We start from the raw sequence: 18,563 nt of genomic DNA, 5'->3' as shown, positions 1-18,563 counted from the left end.
TTGGTAAATAGAATTAATAGCCTGACATAGGAAAAATCAAGCAAAAACCATGTCAAACCGGGAGAAATTAATTGAGAATTTCTGTTTAATTGTGACAGCTCGACCCACTTTTGTAATCCAGCCACAGAATACAGAGGTGCTGGTTGGGGAGAGCGTCACGCTGGAGTGCAGCGCCACAGGCCACCCCCCGCCGCGAATCTCCTGGACGAGAGGTGACCGCACACCCTTGCCCGTCGACCCGCGAGTGAACATCACACCTTCTGGCGGGCTTTACATACAGAACGTCGTCCAGGAGGACAGCGGAGAGTATGCGTGCTCTGCGACCAACAGCATTGACAGCGTCCATGCCACTGCGTTCATCATCGTCCAGGGTGGGTATCCATCCTCTGTGCCAGAGCCAGGGCTCAGCCCCTTCCTCCCCGCTCCACCAGCTCGCACTGCCGTACCCACCAACGCTCCATAGAATCTCTGCCCTGTCCACTTCACTCGGTTTATTTTTATCCATTACACCCCCCACTACATTGGGCTACCTACAGACGATCGCAATTTGTAGATTTTTGGATCAGAAGGCTCAGTAGGACGGGCTCTGTGTGCTGGCTGTGGTGTCTCTCTACCTCCAGCACCTGGCCAGTAGGAGTGTCTGTCGGATAAGTGAGTGTGTGTGTGTTTGTGTGTGTGTGTGCGTGCGTGCATGCACATGTGCAGTAAGGTGGTTGATACACCTTGCAGACAGCTTTGAATCCTTCCTTAAGATCAGTTTTGGATGTAGTCTCCTGGGAGTATTCATCATTTTATGCCTTTTGCTATGTATTTCTACATTGCTTAATGGACTGTAAAATGAGTTATTCTTGTGAAGTGGGACGTGTGTTGGAAAACATTCAAACAATACAGAAGTGCAAAAGATAAATTATTAGAGATGATATTAGAGATAGAGAAATCATTTCCTTCTGCCAGCCCCTCTTCAACCCTTTCCTGTCTCACTGGCAATCTGTCGAGCATCTTTCTGGTTTTATTTGCACGTACACCAATGCAACCGTGTTAGGTGGATTTACTTTTTTTGTGGCTGTTACTTGTATAAAAATGGAATCATACCAGACAATACTGTTCTGTAAGTCATGTTTTTCATCCAGTGATGATAACCACTATCATCGCACACAGCTATACCAGATGGCATTTTTTTAAGCATTTGCAAATATTAGTTTAGGGTGAGGATTGAGAGGAATCGTTGTAAGTCGGCCTGGTGTCCACAAGCTTCAGTGTGGCCTCATCTGTGCCCTGTGTGCGTTGCAGCCGACGGTGTGGTTGAACAGTCTTTGTGTGCTTTCCAGGGTGATGCTGAGAACTCACCCGTCTTTCATCTTCTTTCTGTTTCGCTCCCATCTTCTCCTGTGCCCTCTGCCTCTTTCTGACTCTTCGTTGTAGACATCGCTCCTAACCGTCAGGTGTCTGCCAAGACTGTGGTCATTTTCTTGGTGGCGTTTTTACCCCATGCTGCTTTTTACATGTCCTGTTTCGAATGCTTTCTCTCCGGAAGCTCTTCCTCAGTTCACTGTGACGCCTCAGGACAGAGTTGTCATCGAGGGCCAGACCGTGGATTTCCAGTGTGAAGCCAAGGGCAACCCGCCGCCCGTCATTGCCTGGACCAAGGGAGGTAAGAGCCAGGCCCCAGGCCTTTGCCTGCTCCCTCTGCAGCCACAGACACAGGAAGCACACTTTTCTACCGTGCCCAGGCAACCCCCAATGTGTTCTGGACAGGGCTGAGCTGGGACTGGATTCCACAGGACCAAGGCACTGGGAAGCACAGAGGTGTCTGCACACCCCCCGTGGCTTCCTGTCCATGCATGGCTGTCCCTCATGGACATCATGGCAGGAAACTCTAAGAAGCTCTGTCATTACAGAAGAGACTTGGGGTTCCTGCCTTTGACTCCCTCACACCTGCCTTGTTTCAGATAGTCTCTAGGTCGTGCTTTTAAGTAGCATCTTGAAGGAATCTATTTGCATGGAGGATAGAATTTTCTGGAAACAGTCATGGACTATATTGAAACAGACAAACAGCTTTTGCTCTGACTTTGCTTCCCAGAGCCCTCATTGTCACCTCCCCGTTCAGCGTCGTGACCTTTCATCACATTCTTTGCCTACAGTCCCAGCGCTCTTCCTTCAATGGGAAGGTCACTGGGCACTTTACTGTGTAGAGGCACAGCCTGGATGGGGGTTGGGATGAGGGCAGGAGCTGAAACTGCCGGAGAAGGAGCTACGCAGACCTCCTGGTTCCTGTCCTGGGATGCAGGCAGTGGCCCTGAGACCTCCTGTCCACTCCAGCTTGCACCAAATGGCCAGCCCATCCCTTCATCCCTCTGAGGGGCCCCACCCAGGAGTCTTTGGGGAGGAGGCCTGTGCCTGCATCACACGCCCTGGACTTCCCTTTTCTCAGGCAGTTATGGGCGGAACAGAAGAGACTTATCCCCAAAAGGAATGTGCTGGGGCCTCACTTGACTCTTCATCAGCTCCAGCACTCAGTCCTCTCCCTGGTTCTCCCAGCTGGCCATCCACCCCCTCAGACCCCCCGAGTCCCCACGTCTTCCTCGCTCCCTGCCCTGGTTCTCCCAGCTGGCCATGCGCCCCCACTAGAGCCCCCCGAGTCCCCACATCTTCCTGGATCCCTGTGTAATGCTTTTCCCTCTGTTCTCAGCCCCTGTCAACCCCTCTCTCTGAGTTATGGGTGTGGGGACATTCAGGTATCACCATAGTGTCTGCTGGGGAGTCAAAGATTTGCTTATGCAGGGCCAGGCCAAATTATTCGGCGCCCCGACCCAGGTGGAGACAAGCGTCTGTGATGCTGTCAGTTTGAGAGCAGGAGTTCTCCATACGTCCGAGTGCCCAGTGTAACGGACCCATGCCCTTGCAGGGAGCCAGCTCTCCGTGGACCGGCGGCACCTGGTCCTGTCGTCGGGAACACTTAGAATCTCCGGGGTTGCCCTCCACGACCAGGGCCAGTACGAATGCCAGGCTGTCAACATCATCGGCTCCCAGAAGGTCGTGGCCCACCTGACTGTGCAGCCCAGAGGTAGGTGCCAGGAGGATGTGGACTGAATTGATTTTCTCAGATCAGTCATCAGGAAACACAGATTCTGCAGCTGACCTTAGTATTACTCTTCGTTATGAAGCGTTGGCTCTTCTCTCTGCATTTTATGCACCGTCATTGTGCTTGTGCCCCCAAGACGTCTGCATAGTAGCTCATTCAATCTCTGTCCCCTTAGCTGGTGAAAACATTTGCTTATTTTTCAGTGATGGTTATTTTGAACTTGGATAAGATTGACTTGTTAAAGTAAAGTCTGTTTGGTTTTTTTTCCCTTGGTTAATTAACATTATTTTAGAAAAGAGTTGTTTCTAACTGCCCTTTCTGGGGTGGTTATTTAAGTAACACAGTGTAATCAAGTCCGCCCCCAAGGCACAGACCCCAGATGATGTGTCATGAGGGCCAAATGCGGTTTCTCTCCTGTCTGCCCGCTCATCCTTGGACCCCGGCCTTCCTCTTGTCCTTTTTGGATGTTGCCTTTGCCTGTTCTCTGCAATGAGAAGGATCCCCGCAACCTCATATCCCTCCTGATAGAGTCAGCGTAGCACTGATTGTGGCCTCTGCAAGAGTGAAGGCCACTGACCCAGCCCTCGTGTTGCAGGCGTCCTGTGCTAACTCCAGTGTTAGCATGAGTGGCCCCGAGAGCGGAGCAGTCCAGGTGGCCACAGACCCTGAGCTTATCATGGAGACCATGGGGAGTGGGGCAGAGATGACGTGCAGGGAGGATAGGGCTGGATTTCCTTGTGTCCCTTTTGGGGATGTTCTGAGACGCTGCGGACCTCTGGAAGGGGCTTCCCCCGGGCTGTCATCAGCAGGCTGTTGACGCCTGACCCGTCGGATTGGCTCTGTGTTTCTTGGTTTTGCCCTTTGCGTCCCTGACCTAGCGGGACTCTGGGTGCCTGTGTAGAGAATGCGGGGGTGGGATTTCTGAGCGGCTCCCCCGATCCCCGCAGTCAGCCACGCTCCTGCTCTTTCAGAGGGGGAAGCTCCCCTCTGTTTCCTTCTCCGAGAGTGGGGCTCTCCCCAGAGCTGCTTGTCCTCCGTGGGCCCTGCGGCACAGCATATGCCATCGGTGAGGGGCGGGAGCTGGAGGACATGGCCGCCAGCCCGTCCTGGACCCTGTGGCTGTTTGTCTCTGAGCAGGGAAGACACTGGTTGCACTTTGCTGTCCTTGCCCTGGGAGACAGGGAGGCGGGCGGATCTTCCCTGGGACCTTTCAGGCTCCCCTGCCCTGTGCAGAGGCCGCTGGGAGGCAGGAAAAGGGCCCATTCTGAAACTGACTGCGAGCTGCCAGCATCCCTGGGTGGGCCTGATGGAGGGCAGGGGATTTTGTTCTTCTGAAGTTTTCTGATGTAATTGACTCATTTTCCTGGATTATCTACATCTGCCTTCCAGTCACCCCAGTGTTTGCCAGCATTCCCAGCGACACAACGGTGGAGGTGGGCGCCAATGTGCAGCTCCCATGCAGCTCCCAGGGCGAGCCCGAGCCAGCCATCACCTGGAACAAGGTAGGTGGGCCGGTGCCCGAGCCAGCCACCACCCAGATACAAGGTAGACGGGCTGGCGCCCACACCACCCACCACCTCGAACAAGGTAGGCAGGGCAGTGCCCACGCCCCAGCCTCCCCTCTGCTGTGGGGTGTGATGGGCTGGACAGCTGCTGCCTGCCCACTTCCTCTACAGACTTTCTGTAGCAGAAAGAAAAACATTCAGATCGTAAGCCTTGAGGTTTCTCGGGGCATCCTTCCTAATAAGAACAAAACAAACTTGGAGCATTCCATTTTTTTAATCTTTTCCGTAACAAAAGCAAAGATTAACCCTCTTACAGAACTATGGTCTCATCATCAATAAGGAAGGGTTTACATTGTTACTTCATTTCTTTGCTGTTTTTATTAAGCTCAATAGGAAAATGTGGGCAGCACTCACACACCACGACCCGTGTTTCTGTGAAATCCCTCCCGGGAGCACAGGGCCGGCCGCACTGGTCCCCACAGAAGGAGAGTGCTCAGCAGAGACGGTCCCGTCCTCCACCGCATCCCTGCACTCCCTGTGAATCTCTGCGTCCTTTCCTTCCTCACCACACACACTCCAGGCATCTGCTCTTGCTCCTGCCTCAGCTGGGAGGTCACCTGTCCCTCTGTGCCTGCCTCTGAATCCTTCTTTGCCCTTGGACCAATGCCCTCTCTTTCTGAGACACTCCTAGGTCACTTTGTAAGGCCCCCCACCATGGCGGGTGTCTAAGGGAGTCATCATTGGTGCCACTTCTCCTTGTTGTGGAAAATCATCCTTGCCTCAAGCTATCAAGCTCTGTTCTCCTGAAGAATGAGATGTGGAAAGAGTTTATCTCGCCAGCTTGGCGTTGGAAGAACTGACCATGTCTCCTTCCCTTCCCAGGCCTGGATGGATCCGAGCACAGCCTGGGAGCTTCTCCATTTGCAAATCCTAACAAATGTCTCCCCTCCCCCAACCCTAGGTCAGACAACTTCTGCTTCTTAGTCTTATTTCTATTACTGTTTTCATTCTGTTTTGCTCCAGGATGGGGTTCAGGTGACAGAAAGCGGAAAATTTCACATCAGCCCTGAGGGATTCTTGACCATCAATGACGTTGGCCCTGCAGACGCAGGCCGCTATGAGTGTGTAGCCCGGAACACCATTGGGTCGGCCTCGGTGAGCATGGTGCTCAGTGTGAACGGTAAGATGCTACATGCCCACATCTACCCACGTGGTATCCACAAAGAAAGCCCGCAGGGCCCTAGTGCATTCCCAGGCCCATTGGCTTAGGCTGTTCAGAATTATTCAGAAGACAGAGCACCCGTGATTCCCAGGTGGGGACACTCTCCTGGTGCATGGCCAGGCTGTTCGCCAGCCCTTCCCCTCCACTCAGGCACCTGCAGGCCCTGCTGCCCATCCACTGGGCAGAGCTTTGTCCTGCAGCCCATCCACTGGGCAACGCCTTACTCTGCAGCCCGTCCACTGGGCAGAGGTTTGCTCTCGGGTCGTCCACATCTGTCCAGAAATGACCAGGTGTAATTTACAGTTATAATTTGGCAAATGTGGTTGCTTGATGAGATTCTGATTCCTTAGCTGTGGTGTCTCTCTCCCGGGGCTGTGGCCAGGAATGCTCCGGAAGCGTCTTTCAGTGGGAACCTCTAGGTGCTTGTAGGCAGCCTTACCTAGATCCAGTCAGTGGTCCTAGAGTCGTCCTGACTCCATGCCTGCATCTGCCTGTTTGCATCCTGGTTCCCCCACCACTTCCATCCCACTCACCCCGAGGCCCTTGGCACCTTGTCCGGGTTCTTATAACAGAGGCCCGGGTCGCTCTGGCCCCTCTTTCTCAACCCACAGACCCAGTGATGCCCGTCATGTGTCCCTGACCCTTCTCCGTGTCTCCTGTGGCCACCAGGGTGACACTCACACCCTTTAGCTTTGCATGGAGTCTTTATGATGTGACCCAAACCTGCATCTCATCAGTGGTGTGTTCCCACTCCAGCTCTGTCCCCCTAGAGTTAACTGCACTCTTGAGAACGCGCACAAACCCCCCTTCACGGGGTAAAGGACCCTCTGACCATCACCCCACTCCTCACGGGCACTGGCCCTCCCCCTGGGCCTCCACTGCGACTCTGTTTTTGCCTTTTCCACTCTCCTTGTGACTGATCCGCCTTCTCCGTGGGACTTGTTAACAGACAAGAAGAGTGGCCCCCCTCAGTGCCGTGAACATGGCAGACATAAATGTGAACCATAATGGAATTCTGAAAAAAGACTTTTCAGAATTATTTAGGAAAAGTCTTAATTGACCTTATTTTCCCATTATATGTAGAGTGTGAAATGTAAAGTTGATATAAAATTAAGTGTGAAATTAAGTTGATGAAACTTAAAAACTATTGGATTATTTTAAATTAATATTTGTTTTTTGCTTGAAAATATGCCACCTTAACATGAATTAACTACATCTGAAATTTAATCTTCCACCCATAATTCCATCCCCCCAAAATATCATCATTAATATTGTGGTTGGATTTCTTTTCTTTTTATAAAAAGATAGATAAAGAAATGCTTTTGGATTATTTTTCTGGGATCATTGCTTGTAGAAAAACAAATTCCACTTAAACCATTAATAAGAATGAAATATTAGAGTCATAAAATTATGTAAAATGGTATGACTTATCTACCTAGTGGCATAAATATATTGCATTCCAAAAATTAGTCAATTTGAGCTCTGAGATACACACAAAAGTAAGGTTTCTGCCTAGCTGAAATTCTTTTCAGCCATTTGATTTGTCCATGTATGTAAATATGTAAAATAGCTGACGAGCTCACCTAATCCACGTGCCTGTGATGTTTGTTAGCGGTGAAGTAAATGAGGCTGGAGGTGTCCATCCATAGCTGGGTGTGAACACATGTTGTAAGAAGGTGGTTCAGAAGGGCCCTAGGTTGACCCAGTTACACCGATAGTCGCCGCCGCTTGGTCATTCATTCAGCAAATGCCTTCGTGGGCTGGACTCTGTCCTCAGTGCTGAGCCAGGTGTGCCAGGCGCTCGGCTCCATTGAGTTAGATCCTGAGATGAATAAGAAGCAGTGAGATGAGCTCACAGTCACACTCAGATAGTGAGGAGTCCACGAGAAACCGCAGGGCAAGGCATGGGTCAGAGTGGGAAGCAGAGGGGGTCAGCACTCGCCTGAGTATTGAATTCTGAGCAGAAGGAGCCACGGGAGATGAGGGGGTAGCAGGGGGCAGCCTGGTCGGGGAGAGTAGAGGGGTGGGGTTCTGGGGTCAGAATGAGCCCAATGCCGAGGGGGTGGGGAGCACAGGGCTGGGGCAGTTCTCGGGGTGCTGGTGCTGACCGGGCTGCAGAGTTCGACTGTCCTTGTGGACATACCAGGACGCCATGAGGAAGTTCCCAGCAGGGAGCACTGCGAGCCGGTCTGCTTTCCTAAGACTCGGCTTGGGTTGTGGATGAAGTGTCCGGGATGAGGTATCTGGGAGGATAGCAGAGGGTGCCCGGCCAAGTGGGAGAAGGAGTGCCTGCATCCGGGCGCACAGCTGGGCTCTGCGGGGCCAGTCCCTGGGCAGGCGGCCAACAGCAGATCTGAGGGGCCTGGCAATAGTTGGCTCGCACTGTGGGGTGACTGCTGGGCTTTGCCAGTGTCACTGATTGAGACCCAGAAACAGTTGGGGAGAAGCCAGCCTGGGGGAAGAGGCGATGGAGGAGTCCTGTTTGAGCATGGAAAAGGGAAAAGCCTGGAGTGGGTGGTTAGAGGCACGAAGTGAACTGCAGGGAGAGGTCAGGACGATGGTGTCAAGTTGGGAATGTTAAGACGACAGCGTGAAATGGAACCACACAGGGAGATGTTGTGGAGGACCGGAACACCTGGTCACTGGGCTGGAGCTCCAGCATCAGAGGCCTGGCGGGCAAGACAGAATGATCACAAAGACACTGACAGTGGACGCATGCAGAGACGGTAACAGAGAGCAAGGGTAGGACTGACCTGACTCAGAGAGAGCGCGAGAGCCCACAGCTGAAGAGGAGTGCTCAGGAGGAAGGAAGAGACCAGGAGAAAGCAAATCACAGTGAGGGGCAGGTCCCAGTGAGGAGGGGCAGGTCCCAGTCTGGAGGGGGCAGGTTCCTGTCAGGAAGGGACTAGGTCTCAGTCAGGAGTGGGCAGGTTTCAGTCAGGAGGGGGTACGTCCTTGTCAGGAGGGGGCAGGTTCTTGTCAGGAGGGGGCAGGTTCTTGTCAGGAGGGGGAAGGTTCCAGACAGGAAGGGGCAGGTTCTTGTCAGGAGGGGGAAGGTTTCACACAGGAGGGGCTGGTGCCTGTCAGGAGTTGGCAGGTTTCAGTCAGGTTGGGGCTGGTTTCTGTCAGGAGGGGGCTGGTTCCAGTCAGGAGGAGGCTGTTCCCAGTGTGGAGGTGACAGGTTCCAGTCAGGAGAGAGTAAGTTTCAGTCAGGAGGGGGCAGATCTCAGTCGGGCGGGGGGGCAGGTCCCTGCCCAGTCAGGAGGGGTTAGGTTGCAGTTTAAAGAGTACATGTCTCTGTCAGGTTGGGGCAGGTCCCTGTCAGGTTGGGGCTGGTTCCAGTCAGGAGGAGGCTGTTCCCAGTCTGGAGGTGACAGGTTCCTGTCAGGAGAGAAGAGTAAGTTTCAGTCAGGAGGGGGCTGGTTTCTGTCAGGAGGGGGCAGGTCCCTGTCATCAGGGGGTGGGTTTTAGTCAGGAGAGGGCAGTTCTCAGTCAGAGGGGGTAGATCCCAGTCAGGAGGGGACAGGTCTGAGGCAGGAGGGGATAGCTTCCGGTCAGGAGGGGGCAGGTCCCTGTCCAAAGGGGGCATGTTTCAGTCAGGAGGGGGCAGGTTCCTGTCAGGGGGCAGGTCCCAGTCGGGATGGGGCAGATTTCAGTCAGGAGTGTGCAGGCCCTGTCATGAGGGGACCCGTTTTATTCAGGAGGGCACAGGTTTCAGTCAGGAGGGGACAGGTCCCTGTCAGGAAGTGGCAGGTTTCAGTCAGGAGGGGGCAACTTTCTGTCGGGAGAGGACAGGTCTCTGTCAAGAGGGGCCAGGTCCCCATGGAGGGCTGTGTCCCAGCAGCCAAGTGAAAGAAGCCTTTTGGTAAGGGTGCGTTGAGCTGTGTCAGCGTCTGTCAAAAGATTGCGTATGTTGAAGAAAAATGAAATCAACTTTGGATTTATTGGGGTTCGTGTCATTGCGTGAGATGGTTAGAGCTGTTTTTATCACTAAAAATAAAAGTTGGTTGGAATTAGTTTATAGTATTTGGTAAAATATCAACTAGGGACTTAGTATTAAGCAGAAAAGAATGACAAGAGGGAACCAGAAAGAGGGCAGTAATTTTAGGGGTAGATGAGGTGTGCGATTGTGTGTGTACGTGTTTCTGTGTTTGGTTTGATGTGTTTGTGTATGTTGTGTGTTTGGGGGGTGTGTGTGTTGTGTGGTGTGTGTATGTGTGTGTTTATATAGTGTGATGAGTATGTGTGGTGTGCTATGGTGTGGCACGTGTAGTATGTATCTGTGTGTATAGTGTCGTGTGTATCTGTATGGTGGGCTGTGTGGTTCTTTATAATGTGCTGGGTGTGTTGTATTTGTGTCGTGTGTATGTGTGTCTAATGTGATGTGTGTGTGGTGTGTATCTGAGTGTAGTGTGATGGATGTGTGATTTTTGTGTGTATCTGTATGTATAATATTCTGTGTGTGTGGTGCATATTTCTGTGTGTGGTGTGCGTGTCATGTCCTATGTATGGTGTGTGTCTGTGTTTAATGTGCTGTGTAGGTGGGATATGTCAGGAGGGAGTAGGTCCCTGTCCAAAGGGGGCAGGTTTCAGTCAGGAGAAGGCAGGTTCCTGTCAGGAGGGGCAGATCCCAGTAAGGAGGGGGCAGATCCCTGTCAGGAGGGGACAGGTTTCAGTCAGGTGGGGGCAGGTTTCAGTCAGGAGGGGCAGGTGTGTGTGTGTGGTGTCTGTGTGTCTGTGTATAATGTGCAGTGTGTGGTGGGTACCTCTGGTGTGTGTGTACAATGTGATTTGTGTGGTGTTTGTGTGTACAATGTGATGTGTGTATATAAAGTGATGTGTGTGTGGTGTGTATGTATAATGTGATTTGTGTGTGTATAATGTGCTATATGTGTGGTGCATGTGTGATATGTATCTGTGTGGTGTGTGTGTGATGTGTTATATGTGGCGTGGTGTGTGTCTGTATATAATGTTCTGTGTAGGTGGTATATGTGTTTCTGCGTATATAATGTGTGTGTGTGGTATGTTTGTGTGTATAATGTGATATGTGTGTATAATGTGCTGTGTGTGTGGTATGTGTGTGGTAGGATCTGTGTGTGGCATGCATGTAATGTGCTACGTATAGTGTGTGTGTGTCTCTGTATAATGTTTTATGTAGGTGCTGTGTGTGCTTCTGTGTGTATAATGTGATTGTGTGTGTGTGATGTGTGGTGTGTGTGAGGAGGGAGTTGCCCTGTGTAATGATACAAGTCCACGGGCGAGAAGATGGGATCATGGAGGCAGCAGATCTTTAAAGAGGGGAGCGGGTTAGGATTCCGGTGTCCAGGGAGGCTGTGGCCCTTGATGAGAGGAATGGATGAGATCTGCTGGACCCTGAGGTGTCCCCACAGACATCTTGTCTGCTGAGCTGACCACACAGGGAGGCCTCAGTCCACACCTCCCATGTGCTGCCACATGTAGTATAAGATCTTCCATGCTTCACGTTATAACTACTTCCTGTCTTCTTAGGTGTAACATGATTTCAAAAGCTAAAGTCTGTAGTTTTCATGCTCTCTGAAACAGCTTCTAGTAGAATTTGTGAGAAAATAATTTGAGTTTGGATTTGAAAAATAGAAATAACATTTGGAGAAAAGTATGCCTTGTGGCTAAATGATGTAGTGTCTAGACATCATTTTATGAGTAATTGTGTAGTATTTTTCCTGGTAATACGCGACTTTGTATTTTCCTAGTTCCTGACGTCAGTCGAAATGGAGATCCGTTTGTAGCTACCTCCATTGTGGAAGCGATTGCGACTGTTGACAGAGCTATAAACTCAACCCGAACACATTTGTTTGACAGGTATCACGGGGCTGTAAACATGCTGACCCTCAAATCACAGAGCTTTAGGGTGAAGGTGGGAGTGACTAAAGAATGCATGCAGTTCTAGTATATGAATTTTGATTTGATTATCTGATGACCAAAATGTTTAGTTTAAAAATCATGAACAACATGGGCACCAGTTTTCTGGGGGTTGAAATAACAGAAGGATGTGTGCTTTTCAAATAGAACTTGGCTGTGATCCATAACCAAAACATTCTTTGAAAATTTCAACTCATTCCTTTGGCTTATGACTACGTGATTTGGCAAAAACAAATAGTTTAAAAGTCATTAGTGTATCTGTTCATGTTGCTGATCCCAAAGCAGTTTTTCTGCCTCTTATTTGAAATGCAATATCTGCGATTTTCTCTATTGACTTAATTAATTATCTGTTTTTAGTGTCTTCCGGTTTTTGTCTGTTTTGTTTTTGTTTTGTTGCCTCCACTCCGGATGAGGAAGGTATAGTACATTATGTTGTAGAAAGTAGCTGTAGAAATATTAATAGCAATGATTATATTTTTGGATACTGTGAATTTTATCTTCAGTAATCTGTTTCATTCTTCCTTTTTTTCTCCCTAAACTCTGGTTAGCCGTCCTCGTTCTCCAAATGATTTGCTGGCCTTGTTCCGGTATCCGAGGGATCCTTACACGGTTGAACAGGCCCGGGCGGGAGAAATCTTTGAACGGACATTGCAGCTCATTCAGGAGCACGTGCAGCACGGCTTGATGGTCGACCTCAACGGGACAAGTCAGTGCCAAAGCCTTTTTCTTCCTCCTCCATGGCCTGAGTAATGGGGTTGAACATGCCACAGTTAAGTCACATTCCTAGGGAAGAGTTCCAGCACTTTCTTTCCCACTGTGCTTATGAACTATGAAATTATTTCCTAAACTGTGAGTCCTCTTGAGCCCTACAGCCCTGTCGCTGTCACTTTGGTTTAATAGGAATCTCTGGGGGACGTGAAGTCCCTTGGAGTGCTGGTCAGGCTACAACAGGTCCACCTGGCCAGGGTGGGTTATGCAAGCCCAGTCCCTCTGCAACAAATGAGCCGTAAGGGAGGACTTGGCAGCGTGCTTGCTCCCTGAGTGACGCTGTGTCCTGGGAATGCGGCGCCATGTGTATTAGGAGGGCTGTTTCTGAAGAGTCCCTGGTCTGTGAAACCAGCTGATGAGATCACCTCAGGCTGGTGTGGAGATGCTGTTGGGGGAGGTATGTCCCCCACTCACGCTGCTCTGGCACTTTGCCATTGCCCAGTAAATAACAGATGCCTTTACATGTCATTATTGTCCTTGCTGGTAGTTGTACTATTGATGAACCCGTAGAGGACCCTGACTTCCTTATGTAAAATCATCATTTTGAGCAGCAGCTGGTTACTCACAGTTCTGTGCACGCGCGCGCACACTCACACACGCACACACACACGCGCCCACACACACGCGCGCGCACACACACACACACAGCACGGAGGAGAATGCAACAGTAGCTGTCCCTGTGGGAATGAAAGAACTGCCTTATAATTTTTCAGTTTTCCAAATTGTCTTCAATGAGCATATCTTTTAGGATTAGAGCAAAAAATATTCTTCAAGGGTTGAATGAAGGAGGCGTGGAATTGAGACCTGTAGGGTAATTTATCCCCGTCTTCGGAGTAAAGTGTTGCTCTGAGCCAGCCCCAACCTGTTAGGTTTTAGAGCCCTGTTGGTGCTGAAGCCCAGGCACCAGCCAGTGCAAAACTGCGCATTCCACAGCTCCTGCTTCCCAGTCCTCTCCTGGCCTCTTGTGGTTGGGGGCGGGGCGGGACAGGGCAGGAAATACTGGGTTGGAGGCCTCTCAATGTTTCTGCTTTTCTTGATGGATGAAACTCCACCCTCGCCTCCCAGGCACATTCTTGGGGAGACGCATCAGAGCCCATTTTGTTATTTCAACAAGTGTTTATTTGGCACTTTGTGCCTGTAAGGTGCAGGGGGAGACTAGGGTGAGAGGCACGAGGCATGTGGGGTCCCAGCACCTTCCCAAGTCCCTGGTGCCAGTCTCCTTGTAGAAAGGCCATGTTCTTTTCTCCAGAGAATGAAGAGGGAAGTTACTAAGTGTAATTTCTTGCTACTCCCTACCTTTCTTCATTTAGTTACAGGATCAGATCTTTAAACATGACTGTGGCAGCTCAGTAAGTGGGTTCTGCTGCCACCACAGAAATAAAGCCATCTGGAAACGTCTCCTCGAAGCCAGGCTGTTAGAAGTTGTTCCTTGTGAGGAATTGCATGTCCATTGTGTGTCATTACATGCCAATTATAGAAAGATTTAGACTCGGGGCTGGGCGCTGTGGCTCACGCCTGTAATCCCAGCACTTCGGGAGGCTGAGGCGGGCTCACAAGGTCAGGAGATCGAGACCATGCTGGCTAACACGGTGAAACCCTGTCTCTACTAAAAATACTAAAAATGCAAAAGAAAAAAAAAATTGGCTGGGCGTGGTGGCGGGTGCCTGTAGTCCCAGCTACTTGGGAGGTTGAGGCAGGAGAATGGCGTGAACCCGGGAGGCAGAGCTTGCAGTGAGGCGAGATCGCACCACTGCACCCCAGTCTGGGCAACAGAGCGAGACTCCATCTCAAAAAAAAAAAAAAAGAGATTTGGACTCAGAGAAAGGCAGAAAGGAAAAAGTAAAATCACCCCAACAATGTGAATCATTTTATACCTTTGCTGTTTACCTGAGCAGCAGTTAGATGCACATGCAGGCACTCATTTCTTCACTTAGTTATTCTACCTGCCTGTCAGGGCACACCCTCTATGCCAGTCACTGTCCCGGGCCGGGGCCTACAGCCACAAACAGAAGAAATAAAAACCTCAGCCCTCAAAGATCAAACGGTCCAGAGAAATGCAGATGGGAAACCAGAGAGAGGTCCCTGCATATAAGAAGCCCCAGCAAGTGACCCAGAGAGATACAGCAGGTGGGGGTTGGGATGGGGTGCTGTTCCCCATGGGCAAAGGTGACATGTGAGCAGGAACCCCACAAGGGTGAGGGGGCCTCCCTGAGCATCTGAGGGGACCACACATGCAGAGGCTTGGAGGTGTGGCACATCTGGGCATAGTGGAACAGCAGGTGGTCAGTGTGGCTGGAAGGGGGGTGGGGAAGGGCTGATAAAGACAGATTTGTGCTCCACCAGAAAGGGCCTGGGAGTGAATATAAGGATGTGTCATTGGCTCTGTATGAAATGGGAACCTTAGGGTTTCCTGCAGAGAAGTAACATGGTTTCATGCATTTTAAAGCATTGGGCTGGGTGACCACCCTGTGTGGGGTGAGGACAGACGTGGGCTAACCAGCCCTGGGAAACTGGGGCCAGGGTCGGTGCCACCTGCTCTGGTTGGCAGGTCTGGTCTGCCTCTGAACCAATGGCCAATGCCACGGAAAAAGTGAACATTCTGGAGGAAAGCCCGGAGACCAGCCCCGCAGCCCAGCCAGGCATTTGGGAGGAAGCGCTTTTCCTCCTGGCGCTCTGCTTTCTTGGCTCTGTGGATGTTCAAGATTGATAATTCTGTGGGACTTCCTAAGAGTTGCTATGAAAATAGGGCCAGATGTTTCAGCTCACTGTTTCAGCCCTGGGAAAAGTGAGACAGAACAGAACCAGGGGCTGAGGGGAGCCTGGGGTTCATGTTGCCTGCACAGACCTTTCCCACCCAACACACCGGGGTGTGTGTTTCTGACTTACTCTCCCCAGCCTGGAAAATGCCTCCCTTCCAGTTCTTTGCATTCTTATGTGGAAGTTATGCACACCGCTCCCCCACAGAAAAGGGGCTGTCTGTTGTTTGCTTTAAAGGTGTCCATAGTGATACCTGTGATCTTGACAAGCAGAAACGGGCTGGAGAAACTTTAGAAAAAAGAGGCATTGATGGCTTGGAACTCTGTGAGTGTCTGCACACACGAAAGTGTGAGTGTGATCTGTAAGCATGTTTGCATGTGTGTGCATGTGTTGAGTGGTAAACATTTAAGTGTGCATGTGTGTGTGCATGTGTAGCTTTTCAGCAGGCATGGCATGTGCCTGGAAAGGAGGAGTGTTGAGAAAGGTGAAGGCCTAGGATGTATGAATATGTGGGGGAAGCACTTTGGCGAACACAGATCTGATGTGTCTGACCCCAGGACGTGGAGTCGCTGTTGCTTGGAGCAGGTGTCTTGAAGGCGAAGACTAGGAGCTGAACTTAGGAAGAGCTCTGTGGAGTGATGGCCCAGGCTACCATGTTTGGAATTTCTTCTGTAGCTAGTGGGCGAAGATGGAAGGTCTCTGAGCGAGGTGACCTAGCCAGTCTGTGCGAGGTTCATGGGAGGGCGCGCTTGCTGTGGGGAGGGTGTGTGTGTGCATGGCTTCCACCAGGCAGGAGGCCCTTCTGGAATTGAAGGCCAGTGCCATGGAAATCAGTCCCAGGATTCTGCCAGAGGAATGGAGAGGAGGGCACGGGGGCTAGGAACATTTTGGAGGCAGTGTGAAAGGAAGTGGTGATCTTTTGGACATTGCGGGAGGAGAGCATGAAGCCTCAGTGGACCGAGATGTACAGCGACAGGTGTGTCAGGAAATGCCCTGCTCGGCGGCATGTGGAGACCGATGGTGTGCACTCGTGTGGAGGTGTGGTGACTGTCTCTTCCGCGGGGCATTTAAAGTGAAGTTGGAGCGGCGTCAGCCTGGACTGGTGAACGTGGGTGGGGCTCCATCAGTTACGGGTCTCCCAGAGAAGAGCTGCTGGTTGAAACCATGAGACTGCTGAGTGTGGAGGGGAGACAGGGCCCAGAAACTGGGGTTGTGGAGAGAATATCTGTGTTTGGGGTGGAGGAGGGGAGGAGCAGTTTTATCAAATGGGAGCTGAGCAGGTTTCCAGCAGGAAGGGCTGGTTGCATGGCGCACAACAGGTTTCATGAGCTGGGGGTAGATAGCCCCATGTCAGCGGCAGAGGTGCCAAGGGGTACCAGGCTGTCACATCCTCCAGGGGAATTGAGTGCCATCTTGCTTTTCTCCATGCCCAGGTTACCACTACAACGACCTGGTGTCTCCGCAGTACCTGAACCTCATCGCAAACTTGTCGGGCTGCACCGCCCACCGGCGCGTGAACAACTGCTCCGACATGTGCTTCCACCAGAAGTACCGGACGCACGACGGCACCTGCAACAACCTGCAGCACCCCATGTGGGGCGCCTCGCTGACCGCCTTCGAGCGCCTGCTGAAGTCCGTGTACGAGAACGGCTTCAACACCCCTCGGGGCATCAACCCCCACCGACTGTACAACGGGCACGCCCTTCCCATGCCGCGCCTGGTATCCACCACCCTGATCGGGACGGAGACCGTCACACCCGACGAGCAGTTCACCCACATGCTGATGCAGTGGGGCCAGTTCCTGGACCACGACCTAGACTCCACGGTGGTGGCCCTGAGCCAGGCGCGCTTCTCCGACGGACAGCACTGCAGCTCCGTGTGCAGCAACGACCCCCCCTGCTTCTCTGTCATGATCCCCCCCAATGACTCCCGCGCCAGGAGCGGGGCCCGCTGCATGTTCTTCGTGCGCTCCAGCCCTGTGTGCGGCAGCGGCATGACCTCGCTGCTCATGAACTCCGTGTACCCGCGGGAGCAGATCAACCAGCTCACCTCCTACATCGACGCCTCCAACGTGTACGGCAGCACGGAGCACGAGGCCCGCAGCATACGCGACCTGGCCAGCCACCGCGGCCTGCTGCGGCAGGGCATCGTGCAGCGGTCCGGGAAGCCGCTGCTCCCCTTCGCCGCCGGGCCGCCCACCGAGTGCATGCGGGACGAGAACGAGAGCCCCATCCCCTGCTTCCTGGCCGGGGACCACCGCGCCAACGAGCAGCTGGGCCTGACCAGCATGCACACGCTGTGGTTCCGCGAGCACAACCGCGTCGCCGCGGAGCTGCTCAAGCTGAACCCGCACTGGGACGGCGACACCATCTACTACGAGACCAGGAAGATCGTGGGCGCGGAGATCCAGCACATCACCTACCAGCATTGGCTCCCGAAGATCCTGGGGGAGGTGGGCATGAGGACGCTGGGAGAGTACCAGGGCTACGACCCCGGCATCAATGCTGGCATCTTCAACGCCTTCGCCACCGCTGCCTTCAGGTTTGGCCACACGCTGGTCAACCCGCTGCTTTACCGGCTGGACGAGAACTTCCAGCCGCTTGCACAGGGTCACCTCCCCCTCCACAAAGCTTTCTTCTCTCCCTTCCGGATTGTGAACGAGGGCGGCATCGACCCGCTTCTCAGGGGGCTGTTCGGGGTGGCGGGGAAGATGCGTGTGCCCTCGCAGCTGCTGAACACGGAGCTCACGGAGCGGCTGTTCTCCATGGCACACACGGTGGCTCTGGACCTGGCGGCCATCAACATCCAGCGCGGCCGGGACCACGGGATCCCGCCCTACCACGACTACAGGGTCTACTGCAACTTGTCGGCGGCACACACGTTCGAGGACCTGAAAAATGAGATAAAAAACCCTGAGATCCGGGAGAAACTGAAAAGGTGAGCTGAAGAGGCCGTGTGGGTTGGCTCGTGTACCTAGGCACCTGGAAGACCCGGACGGTGGGTGTGTGTGTTATTTGGCTGTGTGTGTGAGGTTTGTGTTGTGCAGAGGTGAGAGGAAGCAAGTCCATGAAGGTCAAGATGGGAACCTGCAGCCTTCGGTGGCTGTGTGGCTGTGGGGAGGGGGCAGAGCCAGGGGTGGATGGACAGTGGAGGGCCCTTCCGCCAGCCCGTTTTCCAAGAGAGGAGCTTTGCTGAGCTGTGGCACGTTTTCAGCTTGGAGATGAGCTATACTTTTCTGGCAGAAGGGTTGACTGCAGAGAACAATACACTGTTTGCACCAGAAAACACCAAAACTGACGCTGTGGCTGTTGGGGGCAGTGCTTCAGGTTCC

At 52.3% G+C, this 18,563-nt stretch overlaps 1 protein-coding gene across 4 annotated transcripts in view; it reads left to right on the top strand.

The window, feature by feature from the left end:
* The window catches only part of PXDN (peroxidasin), a 115,776-nt gene that overhangs the window by 82,287 nt on the left and 14,926 nt on the right, over positions 1-18,563 (top strand). For all 4 annotated transcript variants that reach the window (XM_009183610.4, XM_009183609.3, XM_003908225.4 and 1 more), the window contains 8 exons: positions 99-371; positions 1,535-1,651; positions 2,906-3,064; positions 4,472-4,584; positions 5,611-5,767; positions 11,539-11,647; positions 12,256-12,413; positions 16,666-18,169. In XM_009183610.4, coding sequence (XP_009181874.2) covers positions 99-371; positions 1,535-1,651; positions 2,906-3,064; positions 4,472-4,584; positions 5,611-5,767; positions 11,539-11,647; positions 12,256-12,413; positions 16,666-18,169 — 2,590 coding nt within the window. The remainder of the gene's footprint in view (positions 1-98; positions 372-1,534; positions 1,652-2,905; positions 3,065-4,471; positions 4,585-5,610; positions 5,768-11,538; positions 11,648-12,255; positions 12,414-16,665; positions 18,170-18,563) is intronic.

This window comes from Papio anubis, chromosome 14, assembly GCF_008728515.1.
Source record: "Papio anubis isolate 15944 chromosome 14, Panubis1.0, whole genome shotgun sequence".
In the NCBI taxonomy this organism is placed as follows: Eukaryota; Metazoa; Chordata; class Mammalia; order Primates; family Cercopithecidae; genus Papio; species Papio anubis.
This window is presented reverse-complemented; position numbering and strand designations above follow the sequence as displayed.